Here is a 25,150-nt window from a genome sequence, read left to right on the forward strand (position 1 = left end):
TTGAGGGTCCATAATTAGCCACTTTAATCAAACAAATCTTATCAAATTTCAAGTTTACTTTAAGAATATGTGATTTCTTGATTTGGAGAAAAAGCTAATATGACAAATAAGAGCATAACGGTTAAATTTTTTATTAGTCCCTGTACTTTGTTATAATTGTAGATTTAATCTTTATATTTTAATTTATTAATTTTTAGTCTTTGTACTTTCGAATTATAAGATTTCAATCCTTACTAAACGATAACTGTTAAAATAATTAAGTTCTGTTATTTCCATAATCTAACGAGGTAAACATATTATCATAAGTATAATGTCATGTTAGCTTACTATTTCTACGTATTACTCACAAAGAAAACACCAGTTTGATTAATGACTTTCATTGCTAATACTTAAATTTCAAAAATTTGAAAAACATAAAGACTTAGAATGATTCAATTAAGGAATATGGGCTAAATCTACAACAATACACGTAATACGAGACTAGAATTGAATTTAACCAAACGAATTTAATTACTTATTTCACAACTTTCACAAAATATAAGAACTTTGTACTGTAAATTTCATTTCAACACGATGTTACCATCATTATTTTACGATTTTAACCCAATTCATAATAGATAACATCTAATATATCCGTATTAAACACACAGAGAAAACCGGAATCTAAAACCACTTGTATGTTCTCACATTTTACATGCACAAAAAGTGTTTGGGCGGCAAAATCCATTGCTTTTCTTTTTCTTGCTTTTTTACTTTTTATCTCTGTTTTCCTTGCTGCGTTAGGCTTCTCCATTCAAACCATCATTCAAATCAAATCAATCCATGGCTCTCTCTTTTTTAGGGGGGAGGGGCATGAAGACAAATTTATTCCCCCTAATTTTGACATTTTATCATTTTAATCCTATTTTTATCACTTTGGTCTTCAACTCGATATTGCAGCCATGTGACAATTTCACGATAATTTTTTATATATTTTTTTTAAAATTTTCAATTGCCACGTAATTTACTATATGAATGTAATTAAAATTTTAACAATTTAATTAATTTTTTCATCTAAAAAAAGTAATTCAATTAAATTTTAAAACTAAATAAAGCCAAAGTGAAAACTAAATTTATCCTTTATCCATTTTTTTTTCATCTTTTTTGCCACACTATAAATAAACACCGAACACTTGGATCTTTATTGACACAAATGGCTCTCTTTATTTGCTTCTTATCCCTTCTTCTCTTTTCTTCTGCTACCGCTTGTGATCGTTGCCTGTACCAATCCAAGGCTGCTTATTTCTCCAAAGCCAATGCACTTTCATGTAAACTGCCTATAGTTTTTTCTCTCTCTCTTTTTTTTCTGGTTAATATGATGAATACCCAGAGTTGTTTTTTACTTTAAAAATGAAATTTGGCAAAAACCCAGATTATATTTCAGTGAGAAATTTTGTGGGTAACAATCTAATTTGCATTTTTGTGTGGCTCTCTTATTGCAGCTGGAGCTTGTGGATATGGTTCCTTGGCATTAGGCTTAAGTGGTGGCCACCTTGCGGCTGGTGTTTCCTCTCTTTACAAAGATGGAGCTGGTTGTGGTGCCTGCTTTCAGGTTCGTATATGTCATTTTAAAAGTTTTTGATGGCTTCTTATGTTTGAAATTTTGAGTTTTGTTTTCTCCAAAAAAGTGTCGTTTGTGGGGAGTTGACAGATCTTTCAATAGGTCAGCATTCGGTTTAGGATGCTTATATTTGATTTTATCTCCGGGTTTTGTTTATCACCTTCATCGAGAGCCATGAAAACTTAACATTTGCTCTTTGTGAGATTCAAATTTGAATGGCATATCTTTGGTGGGTGAAGGTGCTTCCTCCATGAACCCCTCTTAGCTCTCTGCAAAGGTGAGAGACAAAACTGAAGATAAAATCCAACATAAATATCCAGGGCTCAATACTGACCTCTATCAACTTTCAACGGAGAATACTTTACAAACTTTTCCCATAAGGGTCTGGCCTCCTCTCAACAAGTTTGTTGATATTTTGTTTTTTAAACATATTTTGGCAGATAAGGTGCAATAATTCAACACTATGTAGTAGTAAAGGGACAAACGTGACAATAACTGATATCAATCACAATAATCAAACAGGTTTTGTGCTTAGCACAAGAGCTTTCATGGCCATGGCTAACCATGGTATGGGCCAACACATATTGAAACTTGGAACTGTAGAAGTTGAATATAAAAGGTGAGCCTATTTAAACCTTTTTTAGTTTAGATTATATATGAAAAATGCTTCAATTGAAAGTTGGTTAATTTCTTATTTGTCTTGGAAAAACAGGATACCTTGTGAATACAAAAACCAAAACTTAGCTGTTAGAGTTGAAGAATCAAGCCAAAAACCAAATTATTTGGCAATTAAATTGCTGTACCAGGGAGGCCAAACAGAGATTGTAGCCATTGATGTAGCTCAGGTTAAAGTCAAATTTCAAAGATTGTTTATAATTTTCAAGGTTAATTTTACCGGACATAATCTATGACCCGAATTTTAAATTGGTTTCGAAATTCTAAAAAGTTTTAATCGATTTTTTGAAGTATTAGTATAAAATCAATCAAGTTAGTCCATCAGCAGTGGTGGAACGAGCCAATAATACTTGGGAGGGTCTAATTAAAATTTCAAAAAATTTTAAAGGGCTTAATTAAAATTTTCAAATATTTTGAAGGGCATAAAGAAAATTTCCCAAAATTTGCGATAGGGGTTGGATGTTGAATTGTGCTCAAATATGGCATGTTGCAGTTCAAAACATACTCGATTAAATTATGAACACGTACGTGTATATTTATTGTATAGATGACTTGGATCTAATGCATTATAAAAACAACCCCACATCGTTTTTTTTAAATATTAAATCTATAGAGTAAGTACATAATGTTTACAATTTGATCCATGTATTTTAAATATACTCTATATCGAATTGAAACTAGTATTTAAAGCTTAACCGACAGAGTGACTTAAATAACACAATATTGATACTTTGAAACTCAATTTGAAGGTTTTAAACCTTACGGACTAATTTAAACTCTGAGCGATAGTTCGGGGATTTCTAGTGTAACTTTCAAAGTAACCCCATAATTGTTTTTGCTTGGTATATATTAATTCCAGGTTGGTTCTTCAAATTGGAATTTCATGAAAAGAAACCATGGGGCAGTGTGGGATACAAGTAGGGCTCCAAATGGTGCATTGCAGTTTAGATTTGTGGTAACATCTGGATATGATGGGAAGTGGATTTGGGCTAAAACTGTGCTTCCAGCTGATTGGAAAAGTGGAGTTGTTTATGATTCCGGGGTTCAAATCAATGACATCGCAAAAGAAGGTTGCTTTCACTGCGATTACAGCCATTGGTGATGATGACAAAGATGTTAATTTTTTTTTGTTTAAGTCTTTGTGTGAATACACATGGTTTAATATGGTCAAGTGGAATTTGAATAATTTAGAAGATTATAAAAAAATTATGAGTTTTTCAGAGCTTTTGTTTTGGTGAAAGAAAGATTAATGTAAAATGTCCAATTCTAATGTAGAGACAGAGATTAAATTGGTCTTTATATTATTAAATGGATCAATTTAGTTATTATATTATTAAAAAAAAAAATCAAATAAGGTCAAATTTCAATAGAGTTAATATTTACTATATAAAAAATCGTTTGGCTTGGGAACAAGGGGTGCACCGATTGGTTATTGAGAGTAATAGTAAAACGGCTATGGGTTTTATACTAGGGAATGAGAGAGGGGGAAGCTCTTAGTTGGGGTTGGAGATCCGTAGTTGGATGGCGAAGGATTGGTATGCTAAGCTTTGGTTTGTGCCAAGAACAACAAATATGACAGCTGATACTATAGCTAAGGACGTTAGAAGACACACAATGGGGCTGCTTGTATTTGCTCAACCGGTTCCGGCAGTGCATTGATGCGACCTTACAAGATGAGTGTTAAACAAGTCTAATTTTAGTTTTTTCTGTTGAACACAGCAGTTCATCTTCCTTTTTGTAGCAAAAAAAATCGTCATCATTATTTAATAAAGTTATATTAATGAAATATTTTGTTTGGAGTTGAACCACAAATGAAAAAAAAATATATCATCTTTTAAACAGTAAATGTTAATTTTGTTCTAATTTGAACTTATTTGATGTAGTCGAACTAAATTGATTTAATAATAAATGGACTAATATGATTAAGTCCCTAAAGTAAAGGGATTTCGCATTTAATAATGTAAAGACTTAAAAGTTTATGAATTCATTCCTAATTTCAGTCGACTAGTTTTTGTAATCTTAGGGTTCCTTTGAATGGACGGTGCGTTTATCTGCTGTTAATGTAAAAACAGCGATGACAGTGAGATTAGATATTATTGCGATATTGTAGCATGAGACAAAAAGAAAACTAAACGCACCGCACTAGAGATAAACGCCTATCCAGAGTAACCCTTAGTTTGCTTGAGTCACAAGTTAATCTTTATGGATTTTGAAATAGATGGTTAGTATTTGAGTTTCTAAGGAACAATATGAACCCCAAAACAAGAAGATTAAAAAAGAGGGGTATTGCAATATAAGCAAAATTTTCTGCACTATATGTGTTTGCAATCAATGTGAATGATGAATTTGCCTAACAATTAAGGCTAGCTAAGGATTTAGTACATTGAGAATTGTTATATTAGTAATGTTTTAATAATCGGATTAATAATTGAATTGGTCAAATCATCGATTCTTGATCCAAATCAATTTAATTGTTGATTCAATCATTAAAGATTTTATAAAATTTAACAACTAGATTAAGAAAAAGCTAAAAAAAAGAAAATAAAAATAAGGGTAAAATACACCACAGATCACTCTAAAAGAGCGTCATTTCTATTTTGGTCATTTAAATTTTTTTTGTCAATTTAATCACTCTAATTAAGATAATTGCTTGAATTAGTCACTGCCGTTAAAATTCCCGTTAATCCACTAACAAATTGCTAACGTGACCTTTTTATACTTTTGATTAAAGTTAGGGACCTCTTTGTAATTAGTCCAAGACACTTTTTTATTTATTTGTAACATAAAACTAAAGCTCGTAAGTTTTTTTCTTTTTCCTTCTTGTTGTTTGTTTCCAGGGAAAAGTAACAGAGGAAAATGAGGATGGTTTTGACTTGTCCAAAACACCCCATGTTCTAGTTTCTTACTCAATAACCTTATCACTCTCTGTTTTTTTTCACTTAACCATTTTAAAAGAAAACATGCAAAGGAGAAAATAAAAGAAAAAACTCATAAGTCCCTTTAAAAAACCTTAAAATCTTCTCTCGAGTACCCTCAAAATCATCCTTTCATTATTAACATTCAATAACCGATAACAATAATATAATTACTATGAAAAAGAAAATGACAAGAAATATTTATATCAGAAAAAGAAATATAGTTTAGAAGAATTATTGTTTTTAACCAGAAAAGTTGAACACCCAACAAAACCAGATTTGTTAATAAACCAAACATAGACAAACAAATAGGACACAACCCAGTTCTAGAAATTTAAGAATTAATGGGAAAAACTAAAATTTTCTTTTTTAAAAAAAGGAAAAGAAAAACTTACTAGAACTAAGATCAAATCTGGAAGATAGTACTCGTGGATTTTCCTATCTTGCCACTTGTATTTTATTTTAATAAGAATTTGGGTCACAACTCTAACACCTGCAGCACAACAAGGAAGCATGAAACAATTTGCTTGTCTATTCAACTTGAAAACAATACACTTAAGTTAAAAAAAAAAAAGTATATCTAATACACAACTACTCCCACTAATGACTTGGAAACAAACAAAACTTAACTTGCACACAAGTTGATTATGTTAATCAGCACCTAAACACATCAAATAACTTAACAATTAAATTCATTTTCAACTACATAACATAACAAAGCAACTAAATAAACGAAACCAAAAACAGCATGCATCAAAGGCATCATCTCGCAGCTCGCAACTTGCATGCATTGCTTGCTTGCATGTAGCTTGCAGTTCACAATTCGCAGCTTGCATGCAGCTCATAGTTCACAGTTCACAGTGTCAGCTCGCACTTTGTCACTCGTAGAGACTTCTCGCATTTTGCCACTTCAACATGTGAAAGAGTTGTTGTATGATTGGCCAATTTCTAATAATTTGGAACAAAAAATTACCCATAATCAAAATAAGGCAAAATACACTTATGGGAAGAGTTTTAGTGCCTTGCCTTATGCCAAGTCTATATTCAACACATGCCAACTGAATATCTCAATATCTCGAATCTAGCAACTCCAATGCTCTTGGTAAATAGATTTGTCAGTTGATTCTTAGTTGAAACATACTTCAATTTAATGGTTCCATTCCCCACTAACTCTTTGATGAAAAGTTGTTTTATAATATGTTTGGTCCTTCAATGAAGCACTGAATTCTTCGATATATGAATGGACTTCCATCTTAATAGTAAATTAACAGAAAGATCACTATTTAATGCATCAAGTGTCTAGTTTTAATACCAATTGAGAATTTTTTGAATTTACTTTTCAAATTTTCGTTCAATTGTAACTAAATGAGCTCACTAACAATTATAAAATAGAGAAGGATACAGAAGTTTGGTTACGCAGTTCGAAAACTTCCTACGTCCATGAAACCTTTCTTAAAGAGTAATCCACTATAAATCAACTTGTACAAGATGTGATTTAAGTCCAACAGTTTTGTCAAAATTTGCTAGTCACTCTAAAATTCCATTTCAATGGTAGTGGCACTCTTGATGAAACCATTCGCGTTTGTGATGTAATAAACGTGGAAGGGGAATGGAATTCCACTTGGCTCTTAACAGTTCTCCCTAGATAGGTGGTTAACTGAATACAAACTTGCAACCCCCCTCTAAGGGAGTCAGAAGCGGATCATCTATCTTGGAAGTGGATGGCTACTGGGAAATTTTCTATGCATGAGTCATACAAACATCTTTTTTGCCCCATCTCATCTAATCAACTTGGGGATGATGAAGTCATTTGGAAAATGAAAATTCCTCAAAAAGTTAGGACTTTCTTATGGATGCTTGTTCGGAATAAGATTTTGACAAATGAGGAACGTGCACGAAAAGGTATGTCTTCTTTTCTTTTTTGTGAACAGTGTGACAAGTCGATTGAATCAGCGATCCATACTGTGAGAGATTGTGATTTCACCCAATTGGTGTGGAAGTCCTTATTACCTAGGAATGCTTGGAATGTTTTTTTCAACTTTCATATTGGGGAATGGATACACTGGAATATCATGAATAAAGAGATGCTTAATGTTGATGGTGGTGAATGGTCGACCCTCTTTTCAATAGTGACTTGGTTCATTCGGAAAATTCGCAATGCTTTTATTTTTTAAAAATGCTAGTAGCAGCACTCATGAACTCATTACATCGACTCTTGCTTGGACAAAGTCTTGTGGGTATAGTGCCAAGATGGTTCATTTGGCTTGCTCTTCTAAAACTGGACAAAGGTGGCAACATCTCGATTCAGGTTGGGTCAAGATTAACGTTGATGGTTCTGTTTCAAAAAACAACACCAAAGCAGCAATCGGAGGAGCTATGCAAAATTCAGATGGGGAGTGGTTGACGGGTTTTAACATGGTAACAGGGATGGATGAGATATTCAGGATTGAAGCACAAGTGATTATTGAAGGGATGAAATTGGCTTGGTTGAAGGGGTATAAACAGGTTGAGATTAATTGTGACAATGTGATGCTTACAAATACTATCTGTAATAGGTTCGCATCAATTAGTAACATTGCAGAAGTCCGGTTAATTCATGAATGGTGTAATAAGGATTGGAAAGTGAAGTTTAGGCATGTCTTGCGAGGAAGTAACAAGGTAGTTGATTGTTTGGCAAAGACAGCAATAAAAAAACTAAACCAAGTAGTTCTGTTCCCAGTTCCACCACAATATGTCATACAGCTACTAGAAGAGGATACTCATGATTCCTTATATGAAGGAAACACTGTTTTTATTCATTCCTAGCTAATAGGAATGTTATTTTTCTCTACCAAAAAATTTTTTTTTGCTAGCCACTAATGACAAGTTCTTTCACTTAACTTGGCAGTTAATTTCGTGGCTAAATGTTAGCTCATTGATTTTTTAAAAAAAAAACGCGTGTATTAAATTGAGACATTTCCTTTAATGAGAAGGAGAAGGTGGCCGCACTGTCACTCGTGCATAATAATTAAGCTTCATTTCTTTTTTCACAAAAAAATTGTCAGCTCATCTTGTTTGTTGAGATTATTGTCAGCTAAATTGGGTGGGGTGAGCTAACAAATTTTTCTTTTCATTTTCAATAGAAAATTCAGCACGAGTGGCTGTGGAATCTTGTACCTAATAAGCCATATCTCAAGCCTGATCTGTAGGATCATTTTTGCATTAGAAGAAGACAAGATCCACAGTGCCACTTGTGCACAAAGCTTCGTTTCTTTTAAAAAAATGCGTTAAGCTCATGTTTGTTGAGGCTATTAAGTTGAGTTGAGGGGAGACATTGAGCAGACAGCGACAGCAAAAAATGTCGAAACCCCAAATCAGTATCACGTTTGGATTCATAGAGATTTGCATTTGAGATTCCTTGTGTCTCCCCCTTTGTCTCTATTATATATATAATCATAGCTTAATGGCAAAGCTGTATTCACCATTCACCCTTTTAAGCCTTTTCATCTTTTAAACCAAAGAACAAAGATGGGTTCTTCAGCTTTGAACCAAAAATCCAATTTCAATGCTCGTTCAAACAGTTTGCCTTCTAGACCTCATCCACTCATTCCTCAAATAGACGAGCATTTACGTAGGCTAAAATCCGATGAATCCGCCGCTTCTTCATCGTCGATTACCGGAAAACTAAGTGGTCTAAGAGATCTGTATGAGTTGGTTCATAGTTTGCTTATCACACAAAAATCCTTAGCCCAAAACTACAATGGCAATAATGAGTTGTTGTTGAATGGATCTCTTAAGCTGTTGGATGTTTGTGGTTTAGCCAAGGATGTTTTGTTGCAGGCCAAGGAAGATACCCAACAACTTCAATCGAGTTTCCGAAGACGAAGAAGCGGAGACGATGCCATTTTCGCAAATGAAGTTAAGGCTTACTTAGCATCAAGGAAGAAAGCAAACAAGTTAATAAACAAGTCTTTGAGAGACTTAAAGATAAGTAAATGTGGCTTTGCTAATGTTGATGAACCTACATGTAGCATGTTGAGAGATGTTGAAGGGGTTACTTTCGCAGTGTTCGAATCGGTTTTTTCCTATATAACAGCGACAACACCGGAACCGAAATTGAACAACTGGTCCTTGGTGTCGAAGTTGATGCACTCGAAACGTGTAACCTGCGAGGGACGAGTTTCGGGGACGAACGAATTCGAGAGAGTGAATGCAATGTTGTGTGGTCTAATTGGGTATAAGAGTAAGAAATGTGGTGATATGAGCAATGAGAATGCAGTGGTTGAGTTGCAGAAACTTGAGACAAGCATTGAAGATGTTGAAGATGGAATTGAATTTGTGCTTAGGCTTTTGATTAAAACTAGAGTTTCTATTCTCAATATCCTTAGCCATTGATTGAAGAAAATCATAGCAGATGGCATTTTCAAAAGGGAAAAGAAATTCCCACGATTTTGATGTACACTCCTTGTATAAAGCTAAAAAAATACATGTATAATACTTGATTGATCCTAAATATGAATGCTACAATTTTCTTGAACAAATTTACATCATTTTTTTTTGGGGATTTGTTTTTCTTAAGAAAGTTACATTTGATTTTGAACAAATAATAATAATTAGGGTAAACTATCAAAATAGTCACTTTTGTTTACCTCATGTTACATTTTAGTCACTTACATTATCGCATTGTAACATTTTGGTTACTGAACCATTAATTGTTGTTAATGGTGTAACGGTAACCTGACATGACACGTTAAATAATCATTTCAAACAAAAATTTTAGGTTAATTTATACAATCAGTTCCCATATTTTAACGTTTTGAGTAATTTAATTTTTTCCTTTTATGTTCTTTTAACTTCTTTTTTTTCTTTATTTTTCATTCTCTTCTACTTCTCCCTTTGTTTTCCTCCATTCTCCATTTTTTTAATGTAGTTTTTCTTTTTTTTTTATTTGTTAAAACTAATCTCTATATTTTTTTATTTTTTTGAACAATTTAATTTTTCGAGTGAGGCGAGCTTATGGACTAGTTTTAACAAGTGAAAAACATAGAAAATTTACGTTAAAAGAAATGAAGAAGGAAGAAAAACAAAGGGAGAAACGGGAGAGAGTGGAAAATAATAAAAAAGAAAGAAAGTTAAAAGAACGTAAAAGAAAAAAAATTAAATTACTCAAAATGAAAAAATATAGAGACCAATTATATAATTTAACCTAAATTTTTCGTTTGAAATGATGATTTAACGTGCCACGTCAACTTACCATTACACCATTAATGGCTCAGTGACTAAAATGTTACAACACGATAACGTAAGTGGTTAAAAGTAACATTTCAAACATAAGTGATTAAAATGTAACCTGAGGCAAACAAAAGTGACTATTTTGATAGTTTACCCTAATAATTAAATCATCAATTTGCATATCTATACTATTAATAAAACTTCCTTACTAAGTTGATGTCACAGATTAACCAGGCACTAAATTCGCATCAATTTGTATATTTATACTATTATTATTTTGATGACATATTTCTCTTTTCATACTTTTATATAGTTTTTAAATAAAAGAATTAAAGTTAATATGTTTAGGGATTCAACCCATGTTTAATGGATTTATAAAAAAAATTATCATTACAAAAATAATTCATAAGTGAACTTTAAAAAAATTACTTTTTACTATAAAATATTTTCTCTCACCAGATTTGTGTATATAGATAATTAACTTCTTAACATAAAATGTTTCCCCTTACCAATAATAATTTTTTACATTTCATTATTTATTATATATTATTTTTAAACACACATGTGTTTTAAATATGTGAATTCCACAAGTGTATGTGTGTGATAAAATTTCTAATAAAAAATAATATAAACACGATATAATTACAAGAAAAGAATTAATGACACTAGATAAGAAGAGAAGGTACCCAAAAAATTGGAGAGTGAAAGAATGAAGATTGCAATATAGGCAATTTTCTGCCATATATGTGTTTGCAATTAATGCGCATGATCAATTTACATTAAATTTGAGGCTACTTAATGATCTAGGTTAGTTCTTAATTGCTTTTGAAAAGTGCTGTGAAAAAGTGCTTTTGAGAAGTATTTTGAAAATTTTGAGTGTTTGGTATTGCTATCAAAAAGTGCTTTTGAAGAATTAAATGTTTATTTTAGACATGATATTATAAAGTAACAAATATGTATTTAAATAATGTTCAAATTAGTTAATATTATGATATTTTAGCAAAAATATAAAAAATAATTTATTATAACTTGTTTTTAATATTTTAATAATAATATTAATTTTAAATATTTCTAAGTAATTAATATTAATTATTTATTAAATTTAATTAGAATATATAAACTATATTTAAATATTTAAATATAATAATTAAATATTTGTAATTAGATATTGACACAATTGTATTATTATAAAAATTATTTTTTATTTTTAATTAATGCTTTTAACACATTTGTATTATTTTATTTTAAAATGTATTTGAATATATAACTCATATTAGATATGAACATAACATAGAAAACATAAACCTAACAAATTAAAATTTTATATATATTTCGATTAAAGTTTTAAAAAGGGATAATATTTATATACCAAATATAAATTCACAATGGACATTTACTAAGCATATACATGAGCTGCTCTAATCTTGTTCTCAATTATATTATTTCTTTATAATTAATTTAACTTGTTCAAAACTATTAAGAACATATATTATATAAATATGTGGTTTCCAACTAGGAAGCTCTCAAATCTTCAACTGCAAATTCATTGAGCAAATTGAATAAAATTGCATCTAGAATGGCAAAAATGTCGTCAATCTCCAAAGTCTAGTTTGCAACTAAATACTTCATATCTGTCCGAAAAATTTTTCTTATAGAAAGAAAATACTTCAAACCATCTTAAATTAGTAATATGGGGAAAAGACTATTAGATGGACAAATGTCAAACACAGGAAAGACTCAAATGAAGTCAATTTCATAATATAAGATTCTAGAAAGGGGGAAGAGTGAATTGCATTTCATTTAAAGGTTCAGCTAAAATCTTTAAACAAAATCAGACCTATAGTAATAAAACTAGTACATACCATGATGTAAAAAAGTACAAGAGAAATAGAAGAGCAAATTTCAGTCCACTCAGATGTTGAACATATTCTGAATAGACCAACAAAATTAGCTATCCACTGTAACATACTTGAGAACTCTATAGGGAGTTGATACATATAAAGCATGAAAATGCTGAAGCATGCATAAAACTGGAGAGCCTTCCACAACCTTGACAAAAAAGAAACAGAACATAAGCTACTAAAAACATTAACCGATGATAAAATCAAATTCATTGACAAAGAAAATGAAATAGAACAATGTACAAAGAGTCAAGAAGCAATCACCTGAATAGTCTTAGAAAATTGCTAGTCAAAAACCAATCCACTAGCCCAATACAGCTTCCAATGAAAAATGGCAGAGAAATCCACGAGGGATGGCTAATTCCCATAACCAGCTGAATAGCAGGTAGAAGCAAACAGGAAGCAACTTTAAGATGGGAACCTTTCATGAAATAAACAATGGAAAAAATTATATATCAGTTTCAATTTAAACGTGACTACCTGAGGTAACAAGTAAATTAAAAAACTCAATTAAAATATTAAGTTCAGAAGTTGAAGCAGAATAAAGATTAAGAAGGAAATGTTTAAGATAGTTTTAACTTTTCTTTCTTTTTCTATAGTGTCCGAGGCCAACAAAAGTTCCAACTTATTGCCAACGGCATAGACTTAATGGGAATTGAAATTTATATATAAAAGTTATAAAGCTGACTGCAATGCAGATAAGCAACGTGATCATTTCAGTTGGCTAACCAGCGAAATAGCAAACTACCAAGCATACACATTATATGTTATTAATGCAGTCTGTGCATACATACTAAGTTGGCAAGGATACAACTCAATATTGCATGAAACACAAAGCATTTGTTCGCAGAGAAAACTCGTTTGTTCTGTTACCACATGAAAACCCTTGACTAGATTGACAAGAACTCTAAATTGAATATGAGGCAAAATAATGCTTTAGAAGTTCTAGTAGCTAACTTATAAGCTTTAAGTAGGCTATAGAGATCAATAATTTCACCTCCAATCCACAAGGCCCCAAAGATCACAAGAGAAATATTCCACTGGTAAAACATGTGCTATCATTGACACAAAATGAGAAGAGAAAAATAATGCTCTAGTTCATATCCTCTGCATGCAATGAGTTAATCCTAAAACATGCATATAGGATTGCTAAATGGATCCTGTTTTGGGTGGGGAGAGTACATAGTGCAACAATATCACTACATAAAAAACAATTAGAAAAATAAGGTAATACTTACAAACCTAATTGTTCAACAACTGTTTAGAAATGACCCCAACAAGTATACCGCCACGGAACAAGACCGAATATGTTCCCATGTATATCAAGCAATGCAACTACTAGCACTAGAAGTTGTGTAACCAAAAAATAGATCATAGTGGGAGATCTCTAAGACTGGATTCTGCAAAAGCATAGCCAAAGGGACAAACTGTCAAAATATGCAGAGACTAAAGGAACAGAAGAATTAAAGAAAACAAAATATATCCTCACATCATAAAACCAATTAGCTTGAGCCACCAAGCATCTCCTACACTCTGTTTATAGCCTCCAACAGCCCATATAACAAGCTATGCAACTTGTGAAAGAAAAACAAGTAGGGAAAATATGATAGCAGGCCACAGTAACAAATATTTCCTCCTGAAACGAAACCAAACAATTAATTTTAAGGAGAAAGAATTTCTGTAAAATCAGTCAATTAATTTCTGTAAAATTTCTGTAAAAATCAAACAATCAGAAAACAACTAAAAACTAAAGCATAATGAATAATTAAATAGAAGAAGAACAAAATAAACTCACGGGCGAAAGAGGAACAAAGAGCTAGAGGAAAGAACTTTGAAAGAGAAAATGTGAAAAAAAATGGGTATAGCCAAAGGACCATAGGAAAGAATGTTTTCTAGGGAGAATACAGGTTAAAAATGGAAATTATCAGCCAAAAACACTTTTGGCTGAAGAAAAGTTAAAATTTTCAACTTCTCCATTTGCCAAAAAGCACTTTTTTTAAGCTGAAAATTATTCTGAAATGGTGTTTGTTCTTCATTGCTTTTAAAGAAAAATGACTTTTTCTTGCAAAAGTCCATCTCAGATGGACCGGAGAACGGAGCCTTAGTATGTTGAGAATTGTTAGCATATAATATAGGTGATAGTTCAATTTCAAGTAATTTTATGAAGAAGGATTCTCGGAGAAATAATTTTATGGATTTTTTTCCATCATATTATTTATAGTCTCTTTTTAATTATTTGATAATATTTCAGCAATTTTTTCTCTGTCATTGATACAAAATTTTGATAATTTTTTTACCTCAAACTTCAAACCCAAAACCCTGAACCTCGAACCCTAAATTTTATTCATTATAAAAGTTTTTACTTCATCTTTAATGAGGTAGATACGGTTCATGAATGATGATGTAGATGCAAATATTGATTATAACAATCTATTCAAATGATCATCAACCTCTATGAGTAGAACAAAGCATGGTGACAAGTTGTGTTAGAAACAGTGGTAGCCATTGTTTCTTCTAGAGAGGATCCCTTCATCCCTACCCAACATATGTACTGATACGACCCGCCCCCGGGAACGGCTATTGTTTCAGCCTACAAGCGAGGCTCGTCGTGTTTGCAAGCTGGACGTAGCTCAATCTTATTTTGTGGAGCTTCATTTAGCTCGTTTCCAGCTCCTTTCAAGCTCAATGAGCTCGAACTAGCTCAATTTCATTAAGACCTTATTATAGTAGCTGAAATAATTATTTGAGTCATTTAATTAGTTTATTACAGCTCAATTAATATTCATTATTTATTTGGTTTAAAATCTGGACAAATTTAATTATGCATGATAATTGAGTTATAATTATATGTTATTAATTTGTCTTAATTTCTATAGCTCATTAATATGTTTTTATGCATGTTTTAATGTGTCAATTTTATTACATGTTTTAATTATGTCCTAAGGTGGCCGAATTTAATGTGCATAATTTTTGTGTCATTTGCTGCCAAATTAATGTGTTTAAAATGTATTTGATTTATTGAATAAATTTTGCTGTAGGTACATCCCATTTGGACGTCCTTGGTGCATGAATGAATTAAAAGAAGATACATGTAAGGGGACGGCACATGCATGTTTGGGGAATTAAATTTGGCTGCTGTTTGAAGTATCCTAGGTGACCATTCGGCCAAAGAAGCTATTGTTTCCTACTCCCAAGTTGACCATTCAGCTGACTTTTAATTCTTTTCACATTGCTGGATTCATCTTAGCTGTTCGGTTCTATATGTTCACATGCCATGACTCTTCAAAGCTGAGTTTTCACACCTTGGTGGCTGCTCATTACCTCCTTTAATTGCTGATCACTTTTCAACAAAAGTTGCCAATTAATTGAGTTTGTTTAAGTCCATTAACCGAACCTAGCTGCTGCCATGCATCTTTCCAAGCTTCTAAGTTCATTGCTCTTTCTAGAAGATGACCATTGGAGCTCCATTCAGCCGAATTTAGTTAAGCACATTAAAGGAATTCATTTGCTTAATTCTTAAGCATTCATATGACTATTCGACTAGCCTAGTCTTTGTCTATAAATAGTTGTTAAATTCAATTTGTAAAGGGACTTTTGACATTTTAATTAGCGAATTGCTGCCAAATTTGTGAGGCATTTTCTCTCAAATTTCGTTCGAGGCCCGTAAGACTTATCTAAGCTTTTAGTGGCGTCTTTTCGAGTCTTTTTCAAACTTATCACTCCTTAACCCGAGTGTGGCGTTCACCTTTGATACCTTTGGTTCATACTTTCCTAAGTATCGGGTCAAGGTTCTTTTTAACCATTTCCAATTCATTTAGGTCCTATAAGTTTCGGGTCGACACTTTTCTTTAGTGTTGGTTCATTCTTGACCTCTTTGAACCGTTACCAATTCGTACCAAATACCATACCATTTCATACCAATTCCATACCATTTTGTACTAATTCCCAAATACCAAAACGTACCAAAACCAAATACCATTTCTTAATTATCCTAAACCGAACTCTTCCATTCTATTCATACCATTTCGACTTAAACCAAATCCACATCCAACTTTGCACGAACTTATCTTACTTCTTTGTACACAAATATATTCTAACTCCTTCTCGTCTAATCTACTTCTTCGTTTACGATCGGGAATCAAACGACTCGGACTCAACTACTAAACCGAGATCATATCATTTTGGTATTTGGGAAAATGCCATGAATGGGGGGTAATCAATGCAAGTGCATGTATGGCTAGGTTCAAGGCCCCTTCCAAGTTCCATGTACAATCGATGCATATGGGAGGACCCTTGGAGTTTCCTAAGCACCTATTCGGCCAAGAGACACCCTTTGGGAGTTTCATGCATCCCATGGCCGAACCTAGACAATTCCATTGGCTTCCAAAGTTTGCTCATACATGAAGCTGCCCATTCATCTCCCATTCGGCCGAACATGGACAAGGACACCATTGGTCATTTTTCTAGAAGGTTCATGTCTTAATTTAGGTTCATTACTTAATCATTAAGTTCATGAATGGACTATTCGGTTAGCATAAGAAACTAGTATAAATAGTTTGTTGATTTCATTTGTAAGGGACTTTTGACTTTTGATCATTTGAATGAACTTTGTTCAAAGAGTGAGTTTTCTCCTCTCTAAATTCGTACGAGTTTCGATCTGACTTATCTAGCGTGCTAGTGGCGTCTATCGTTCTCTTTTGAACTTATCACCTTGCTTTGGTGTGGCGTTCAACCCTTCTACAATTCCGCAATCCCACCTTGAACCGAATAGAAATAGGGGTGACACTTTTTAGTGTTGAATCGTTTCTGGCGTTTAAGCTCATTTATCCATTCCACCGACTATCCTAGATTTTACCCAACTATAATATCTTTTTACAAAACCGAGCCTTCATTTATCAACTTCCATTTTTCTTATTTTTATCCTTAAATCGAGCCTACTACCCTTATAAATTTACCATCACCTTAGCCAACCTTTAAAACCATTTGAAAGCTTCCGCATCTTTAGCCTTATTTCATCCTATTTCCGATAACTCAACTATTCCTCGTCGACGATCGGGCAATTACGTGAAACGACTCAATTAATCTGGGCCGGATCACATCATTTGGTATCAGAGCTACTAAAACAAGGAGTACCGATGTTCGTAGCTATCTCGAAAGATAGGTTTGTAAAAAAAAGTTTCAAAAAAAAATCAAAAAAATCTCGAGTTGTAATTTTATTTTATTTTCTCTTTTCTTTATTGTATTTACCTTACTATTGTATTGGAGTATCACAAAAAAATCGAAATTCAAAAAAAAAAGAAGTGAGCAAAAAAAGAAAAAAAAGTAAAAAAAAAGAACAAAAAAAAGTGAAAAGTCTTGTGAGTTTTATTTTCATCTCTTATTACTCCGATCATCAAGTTTCCCTTCCTACCATTATTTACCCATCCCAACGCCACACTTTAAACCAATTTTTTTCTTTATTTAGCCTACCCTACACCCGACGTTATCCCTTGTAACCCATTTTGAAACCGACCCTCAAGCAGCAAATTAAGTCTATCGAGACGAATTACGAATTTGTGAGACGAGGTTGAGTGGTAAAAGGCAAGAGAGCGTGAGTACATTAGAGTGAGCAAAAGCCTAAAAGAGAGTTCAAACTCGAGAGTGAGTGAATTTTTCTTTTTGAGCGAATTTGTGAGGTTTGTGGTAAGGTATTTATTTTCTTTATTTTTTTTAACATTTTCTTTTCCATTACTTAATCATGTCTCGAGAAACATTTTCTGAATCAGAATTCCAATATTTGATGCAAGAGATGCGTAGAATGGTGAAATCAAAATTTGATAAGTTGCATGATCGATTGGATCGAGTGGAGGAAAGAGCCCGATGGAAGCCAAACTCACCGGGTCAAGAGACGAAGACAAGATCATCACGAAAGCACACATCCAATGATTATTCGAGAAGAGATTCATACCATGATTCCTATTCAATGAGGAACTCAAGACGAAGTAAAGCAAGTTTTGAGTTTGAAGCTTTTCAAGGTGACGAACGAGAAATCACAAGTAGTCATTCGTATGCACCAAGGTATTCATCTGCCAAGAATCAATCTCGAAGAGGTGATCATTTTTTGTATGAAAGTCGATCCAATTATACCCAACAAGAGTCATTTAGTGCTGATTCATTTGTAACATCTCCATCCTATAATGAAGGAGCGAGGCAAAAAGAAAAAGAAATAAGAAGAAAAGAAAGACAAGAAATGTTGATGAGAGAAAATGAGCATATATGGAATGAAATCGAGAGACGAAAAAAAGAAATGAAAGAAAAGGAACAAGAAATCAAAAAAGTGAGAGAAAAAGAAAATGAAGAGAAAGAATTCGAAAAAGAAATTGAGATTGAACAAGAGTGCAAGCGAGAAAGAGAAATCGAAAGAAAAGAAGAAAAGATTGAAAAAGAAAAAGAAATCCAAAAAGAGAGTGAGGTCAAAAATAAAATTGAAAATGAGAGAGGAAATGAAAAGAGAAAAAAAGAAGTTGAGATTAGAAAAGAGTTTGAAAAAGAGAAGAGTGAAAAGCGAGAAAGCAATCGAGCAAAAGTGAGGAATGTTCTAACTAACCCATTTGCAAGTTTGCCGTGTAAATTTTCTTCTTTCCAGGTTTCCAAGGAACCGATTGACAAGTTTCAACTTCAATACCTTTCCATGGATAGAAGGTTCACTTTGGCTGAAAAAGGTAGTGTTCTCAACGATCCTAGTTCGCCTATGCCAAAAGGTAAGCAAGGTATGAGTCTTAAAATTTTTAAAGCACCTCTGCCTTTTTCGATTGTTGATGGGTCCTTTGTTGATGATTTGGTCTTTAGAAAGAATCTAAACTTTGACGTGGCTACTTGTCATTCTTTGATTGATGATGACCCATTTGTTTTGTCTGATGATAAAAAGATTCTTGCTTTTGAAAAATATTATTTTCTTGATGATATTAGTTGTTTGTCTTTAACTTGCAATGGAATACATGTTTTGGATCCGCAAGATGAAAGTCCATATAAAATGTTCATTCTCACTGATCATGTTGAAAAGGAATGGAAATGTATTGATGAATACGCCATTGGCAAGATTTTTGATGAAGAGCGAATAAATCAACACCAACAAAATCTGGAATTGTGTGATCAAAAGTTGACATATCATCTGCTAGGTTGTGTTGATCATGTGGATTATCTAATTTTTGGTGTGAAATTTCCATGTTTTTGTAAATCTTTTCGAATGAAATTTAAAGGGTTTGCTTGTTTGAATTTGAGTATGTTAACACCCTCGTTGTTTAATTTGTGTAAATTGTTGGAGATAAAAGGACTCTTTTTGCCATTTGGATCGAGTAGTCAAAATCATGTCTTTAATCCTGGAGTTTGCTATTATGAATCATCCATGAAAGAAAGCAAGCATCGTAAAATTTGTTTGAATGAATGTGTAAACAATCTTTGTTTGTATGATACTTTGTCTTTAAGTTTGAAAATGAGCCATGTGAATCTTGTTGGTTTGTTAAGTATCACTTTGGCCCCATTGTCTCCACAACAAGTGATGGAAGATCAACAACGATTAAAGCAATCCTTGGAAGATTTGAATGAACAAAAAAAGAAATTGAGAGAGAGTGAAAAAGAAAAGAAAAATGATTCAAAAGAAAAGAATCGAGATTGTGAGAAAAACAAGATCAAAGAAAAAGAAAGTGAAAGAAATTTGAGTGAGAGAAAGAAAAATGTTTTGATTAATCGTTGTCTTCCTGTCTCTTCATTTTTTCAGGTTAAACCAAGCAAGGAATTACGATTACATTATATTCCTGAGAAGAGAAGGTTCATATTGCGAGAGAATGGTAAAACCGATCCTCAAATCCATAATCTCAAGGATAGACAAGGTTTGGTTTCTGAAGAACTAAAAACATCTCTATTTTGTTCAAAAGGTGATGACATTCGTGAATATGACAAGTTTGGTGAAGAAGTGGAAGATTATTGGCCAGTACTAAGTTTAAATTTGCAAAACTTGATTCGACTAAGTGATCTTTTTTCTTTTGGCCGATTAATATTTTTTTCACATATTTGTTTAAAAGACTTTTTGTGGATTTGTGGTTATTCGTTAACATCTATTCGTCCATTGGATGGGATTTTTCATAGTGAAGATTTGACCAATCGATTTAATTGTTTGATTCATGAGTCTTCGAATCCATTTGATAGAGTGTGTTGTGGGATATATGTTTCTTTGCATGAACTGTTCATATTCGTAGAATTATTTCTCATGTCTAGTTCCTTGATGAATTTGGAAAGTCAATGTGGAAAGGTAAGGCTTATCTATATTTTTGAATTCGGCAATAGTTCTTTTGCTCTAATTATGATTGAAAATTTGGAAAGAGTTCGCAAGTTTTTAGTTCATTGTGTCATTCATAATTTTCTTTATTGTGTAGGTGACACTTTGAAGTGGCTTTGCCTTAAAGAGGGAGGGCAAGTAACTAATCGGTGTTATTTTCAATCTATTCATGAATTTCAGGTTGCTGGGCACAAGTTTGTCAAATTCAACAACCAAGGGGTCTTTGTTAATAGAAGTTTCTTCGCGAGCAAGTGGCCCGATTTGGGGACGAATCGCTTTAAAGAGGGAGGGGATGATACGACCCGCCCCTGGGAACGGCTATTGTTTCAGCCTACAAGCGAGGCTCGTCGTGTTTGCAAGCTGGACGTAGCTCAATCTTATTTTGTGGAGCTTCATTTAGCTCGTTTCCAGCTCCTTTCAAGCTCAATGAGCTCGAACTAGCTCAATTTCATTAAGACCTTATTATAGTAGCTGAAATAATTATTTGAGCCATTTAATTAGTTTATTACAGCTCAATTAATATTCATTATTTATTTGGTTTAAAATCTGGACAAATTTAATTATGCATGATAATTGAGTTATAATTATATGTTATTAATTTGTCTTAATTTCTACAGCTCATTAATATGTTTTTTATGCATGTTTTAATGTGTCAATTTTATTACATGTTTTAATTATGTCCTAAGGTGGCCGAATTTAATGTGCATAATTTTTGTGTCATTTGCTGCCAAATTAATGTGTTTAAAAATGTATTTGATTTATTGAATAAATTTTGCTGTAGGTACATCCCATTTGGACGTCCTTGGTGCATGAATGGATTAAAAGAAGATACATGTAAGGGGACGGCACATGCATGTTTGGGGAATTAAATTTGGCTGCTGTTTGAAGTATCCTAGGTGACCATTCGGCCAAAGAAGCTATTGTTTCCTACTCCCAAGTTGACCATTCAGCCGACTTTTAATTCTTTTCACATTGCTGGATTCATCTTGGCTGTTCGGTTCTATATGTTCACATGCCATGACTCTTCAAAGCTGAGTTTTCACACCTTGGTGGCTGCTCATTACCTCCTTTAATTGCTGATCACTTTTCAACAAAAGTTGCCAATTAATTGAGTTTGTTTAAGTCCATTAACCGAACCTAGCTGCTGCCATGCATCTTTCCAAGCTTCTAAGTTCATTGCTCTTTCTAGAAGATGACCATTGGAGCTCCATTCAGCCGAATTTAGTTAAGCACATTAAAGGAATTCATTTGCTTAATTCTTAAGCATTCATATGACTATTCGGCTAGCCTAGTCTTTGTCTATAAATAGTTGTTAAATTCAATTTGTAAAGGGACTTTTGACATTTTAATTAGCGAATTGCTGCCAAATTTGTGAGGCATTTTCTCTCAAATTTCGTTCGAGGCTCGTAAGACTTATCTAAGCTTTTAGTGGCGTCTTTCCGAGTCTTTTCCGAACTTATCACTCCTTAACCCGAGTGTGGCGTTCACCTTTGATACCTTTGGTTCATACTTTCCTAAGTATCGGGTCAAGGTTCTTTTTAACCATTTCCAATTCATTTAGGTCCTATAAGTTTCGGGTCGACACTTTTCTTTAGTGTTGGTTCATTCTTGACCTCTTTGAACCGTTACCAATTCGTACCAAATACCATACCATTTCATACCAATTCCATACCATTTCGTACCAATTCCCAAATACCAAAACGTACCAAAACCAAATACCATTTCTTAATTATCCTAAACCGAACTCTTCCATTCTATTCATACCATTTCGACTTAAACCAAATCCACATCCAACTTTGCACGAACTTATCTTACTTCTTTGTACACAAATATATTCTAACTCCTTCTCGTCTAATCTACTTCTTCGTTTACGATTGGGAATCAAACGACTCGGACTCAACTACTAAACCGAGATCATATCAGACTTGTCCTCAAGTCAAGCTGTTTATTCTCTAGAAAATAATCCGTCTTTTGCAACTCTCCTTGAATGAATGGAACAATTAGTCGTTCATAAGCCTTTGCAAAAGAACTCACAATATTCGGCATTAGAGATGGCAAATGAATCAATGAAAATAGACAACCATTAATCATCAAGAAATGATCAGAACAACTATGTGGATCATGCATGGTCATAACAAGACAAGTATGAGTTATGTAAAAAGGCAAACTTAAAACATCATTCTTACAATCATATGGACAAAACTCCTTCCATATCCATAACTCATCAAATGGTCGAGACAAAGACAAATATGTTTTTAAGCATTCAAACCTTTCAATTTGCTTCCACAAGTCATTGTTCAAGTAAATGGAATGCGAGTAATGGAACAAGAAATTTAAATCTTCATCACAAACACACAAATGAAAAGTTTCATATGATTCATGATTTCGCATGTTTGGCACTCGCAATTGTCGTTTGGTTATGTTCTCAACAATGAATTCATCACATTTTCCAAAGAGAAAAATCGTCTTATCATTACTCAAAATGGATTTATCATCATCAAGCAAAATCAAATAATTAACCACAACAGGATTCAAACGATTTTCAGCAATCAAGGTGTCTTCAAAAATTTTAGTTACATTCGACTTAAGAGAAGATGGTCGCATAACATCAGAATTCATACCTGATTCACCTTTAGGAGTGGAAAATTGAGAATCAATTTTACCTTTTTCAATCAAAGTGAACTTTTTCTCCTTGAGAGGGTATTGAAGTCGAAGCTCATTACACAATCCTTGAAAAACCTGAAACGAAGGGTAAACACAAAGGCAACTTGCACTTTTCGAAGTGTTGGGTTCATAATGCTGAAAGAGGGTAATGTCTCCATAGACGTTGAACTCAAAGGAACAGGCTAAAACACTATTCACATATTGAACATATGTAACGATACCAGGTTTCAAAACATGAGTTGATCTTACCTTTTCGAAATGAAAAATGAATTTCATGGACAGCCACATAAAATGATCAAAGAACAATTTTAAATTATAAACAGAGTCTTTAAATTTCAGAGGCCAAACATCAAACAGACATAAATTTGTCACATAAAATTTAGGATGCTTGAGTTCCGCACATATCAACCTAAAATAATAAATTCCAGGTTTGAACACACGAGTTTGATTACTTACGCCAAAGTGTTTTAGTAAATCAAACATGTCAAACCAAAAGGGTTTTCGTGTCCATAGAAACAAACATTCAAATCTCTTTATATTCATCAAATCAAACTTGCACAAATTCATGGATTTGTCACATGACAATAATGGATGCACAAAATTATCATATTTGAAAAATTGAATTGCTTTTCGTGAAAACCCGACATCATGCAAAACCAAATCTTTAGTTTGTCGTTCGTACCGAACAACATCAACCACATTCAAAGAATAGAAATTAATCGAATGAAAATAAGAGAATTTTTTTAAAACAAAGTCATTTTCAACAACTTTCAAACTTGATGGCCATGACTCGGTTTTTAAAACTTCCTTACCTCGCTTACCTTCAAGCTCGTGTGGTTTGATTTCAACTTCATCCTTACCTTTTTTGGTCATGCAAAAACGTCGCTCGTTAGGAAGATATTGAAGTTGATATTCGTCACAGAGATTTGTCGGAACCTGAAAAGAAGGAACAGAACAAAAACAAACATCACGGGGGTTAGTTAAAATTTCGTTCTCCTTTTCTTGTTCTCGCTCACTATCTTCATTTTCTCTCGTTTCTTCTTCAACATCTTTTTCTTTTTCAATTTTTTTCTCAATCTCAATTTCTTTTTCAATTTTCTTTTCTTCATTTTCTTTTTCACTCACTATTTTGATTTCTTTTTCTTTTTCACTACAATGTGCGGATGACACGAAAGAATCAAAGAGATAATCATTTGGCTCAAAGAAAGAGAAAATATTTTCATAAGCTTCTCGTCCATTTCTTCGAGAACAATCCTTTGGGAAGGACTTCTTTGAAGCATACGAGGAATAGCTCGTCCTTTCTAGCTCATCTCGAGTGATTTTTGACTCGAAGTTTTCTTCTCGCGGTCTCGAAAGCCTTGTTGAATAGGAGTCTTGATATGTGTCTCTTCTCGAATAATGTCGTCGTGATGAACTTAACTCTATTTCTCGACTCGGTGGAGTTTGCTTCCGTCGGGCTTTTTCCTCCACTCGGTCCAAACGTCTTTTTAATGGGCTTAGTTTTTCCTCCAATATTCGGCCCATCTCGTTCACCAAGTATTGAAATTCATCGGTAGAGAATTCTTCTTGAGACATGATTCAAGAAAATGTTCGAAAATCGAAAGATAGAATAAATAGTAAATGAACCTCACCAATTCAAAATCCTCACCAATCTCTCACAAAGAAATAATGATTTTCACTCGCACTCGTGTTTACACTCTTCTAGGCTTTTTCTTTGATGTAAAACACACGTGCCTTTTACCTCTCGACCTCATCTCACAATTTCGTAATTCGTCTCGATAGACTTAATTTGCTGCTTGAGGGTCGGTTTCAAAATAGGTTACAAAGGAATGATGAGGGTGTAGGGTAGGCTAAACAAAATAAAATCAAG

The 25,150-nt window shown here is 33.1% G+C and overlaps 2 protein-coding genes and 1 long non-coding RNA gene across 5 annotated transcripts; 2 read left to right on the top strand and 1 right to left on the bottom strand.

Annotated features, from left to right (window-relative positions):
• Window positions 1-1,172: 1,172 nt before the first annotated feature.
• Window positions 1,173-3,495, top strand: LOC107898542 (expansin-like A2). 2 transcript variants are annotated; one of them, XM_016824034.2, is made up of 5 exons: window positions 1,173-1,307; window positions 1,482-1,591; window positions 2,041-2,219; window positions 2,313-2,484; window positions 3,135-3,495. In XM_016824034.2, exons 1-5 carry the CDS (start codon window positions 1,193-1,195, stop codon window positions 3,375-3,377), a joined length of 819 nt encoding a protein of 272 aa, XP_016679523.1. In that variant the 5' UTR covers window positions 1,173-1,192; the 3' UTR covers window positions 3,378-3,495. The 2 variants fall into 2 exon arrangements, with proteins under 2 accessions (XP_016679523.1, XP_016679524.1); XM_016824035.2 differs by having other exon boundaries at window positions 1,185-1,307; window positions 2,313-2,445.
• Window positions 3,496-8,697: 5,202 nt separating this feature from the next.
• On the top strand, window positions 8,698-9,564 carry LOC107898313 (uncharacterized). Its single transcript, XM_016823830.2, has one exon. The coding sequence runs from the start codon at window positions 8,698-8,700 to the stop codon at window positions 9,562-9,564; it is 867 nt and encodes a 288-aa protein (XP_016679319.1).
• A 2,617-nt stretch (window positions 9,565-12,181) lies between these two features.
• LOC107898541 (uncharacterized) lies at window positions 12,182-14,419 on the bottom strand. 2 transcript variants are annotated; one of them, XR_001684443.2, is made up of 5 exons: window positions 14,098-14,419; window positions 13,792-13,938; window positions 13,541-13,702; window positions 12,567-12,723; window positions 12,182-12,450 (listed from the first exon to the last, which is right to left on the bottom strand). It is a non-coding gene; the product is annotated as an uncharacterized lncRNA (long non-coding RNA). The 2 variants fall into 2 exon arrangements; XR_001684442.2 differs by having other exon boundaries at window positions 13,545-13,702; window positions 14,098-14,418.
• Between the last annotated feature and the right edge of the window lie 10,731 nt (window positions 14,420-25,150).

This window comes from Gossypium hirsutum, chromosome D04 (genome assembly GCF_007990345.1).
Source record: "Gossypium hirsutum isolate 1008001.06 chromosome D04, Gossypium_hirsutum_v2.1, whole genome shotgun sequence".
Taxonomy (NCBI): Eukaryota; Viridiplantae; Streptophyta; class Magnoliopsida; order Malvales; family Malvaceae; genus Gossypium; species Gossypium hirsutum.

Excerpts from the sequence above, each read along its gene's own strand:
- LOC107898313 (XM_016823830.2), top strand. The coding sequence starts at position 8,698 with ATGGGTTCTTCAGCTTTGAACCAAAAATCCAATTTCAATGCTCGTTCA.
- LOC107898542 (XM_016824034.2), top strand. The coding sequence starts at position 1,193 with ATGGCTCTCTTTATTTGCTTCTTATCCCTTCTTCTCTTTTCTTCTGCT. Across the intron at positions 1,308-1,481 it reads CAAAGCCAATGCACTTTCAT|CTGGAGCTTGTGGATATGGT; the intron begins GTAAACTGCCTA and ends CTCTTATTGCAG. Across the intron at positions 1,592-2,040 it reads GTTGTGGTGCCTGCTTTCAG|ATAAGGTGCAATAATTCAAC; the intron begins GTTCGTATATGT and ends ATATTTTGGCAG.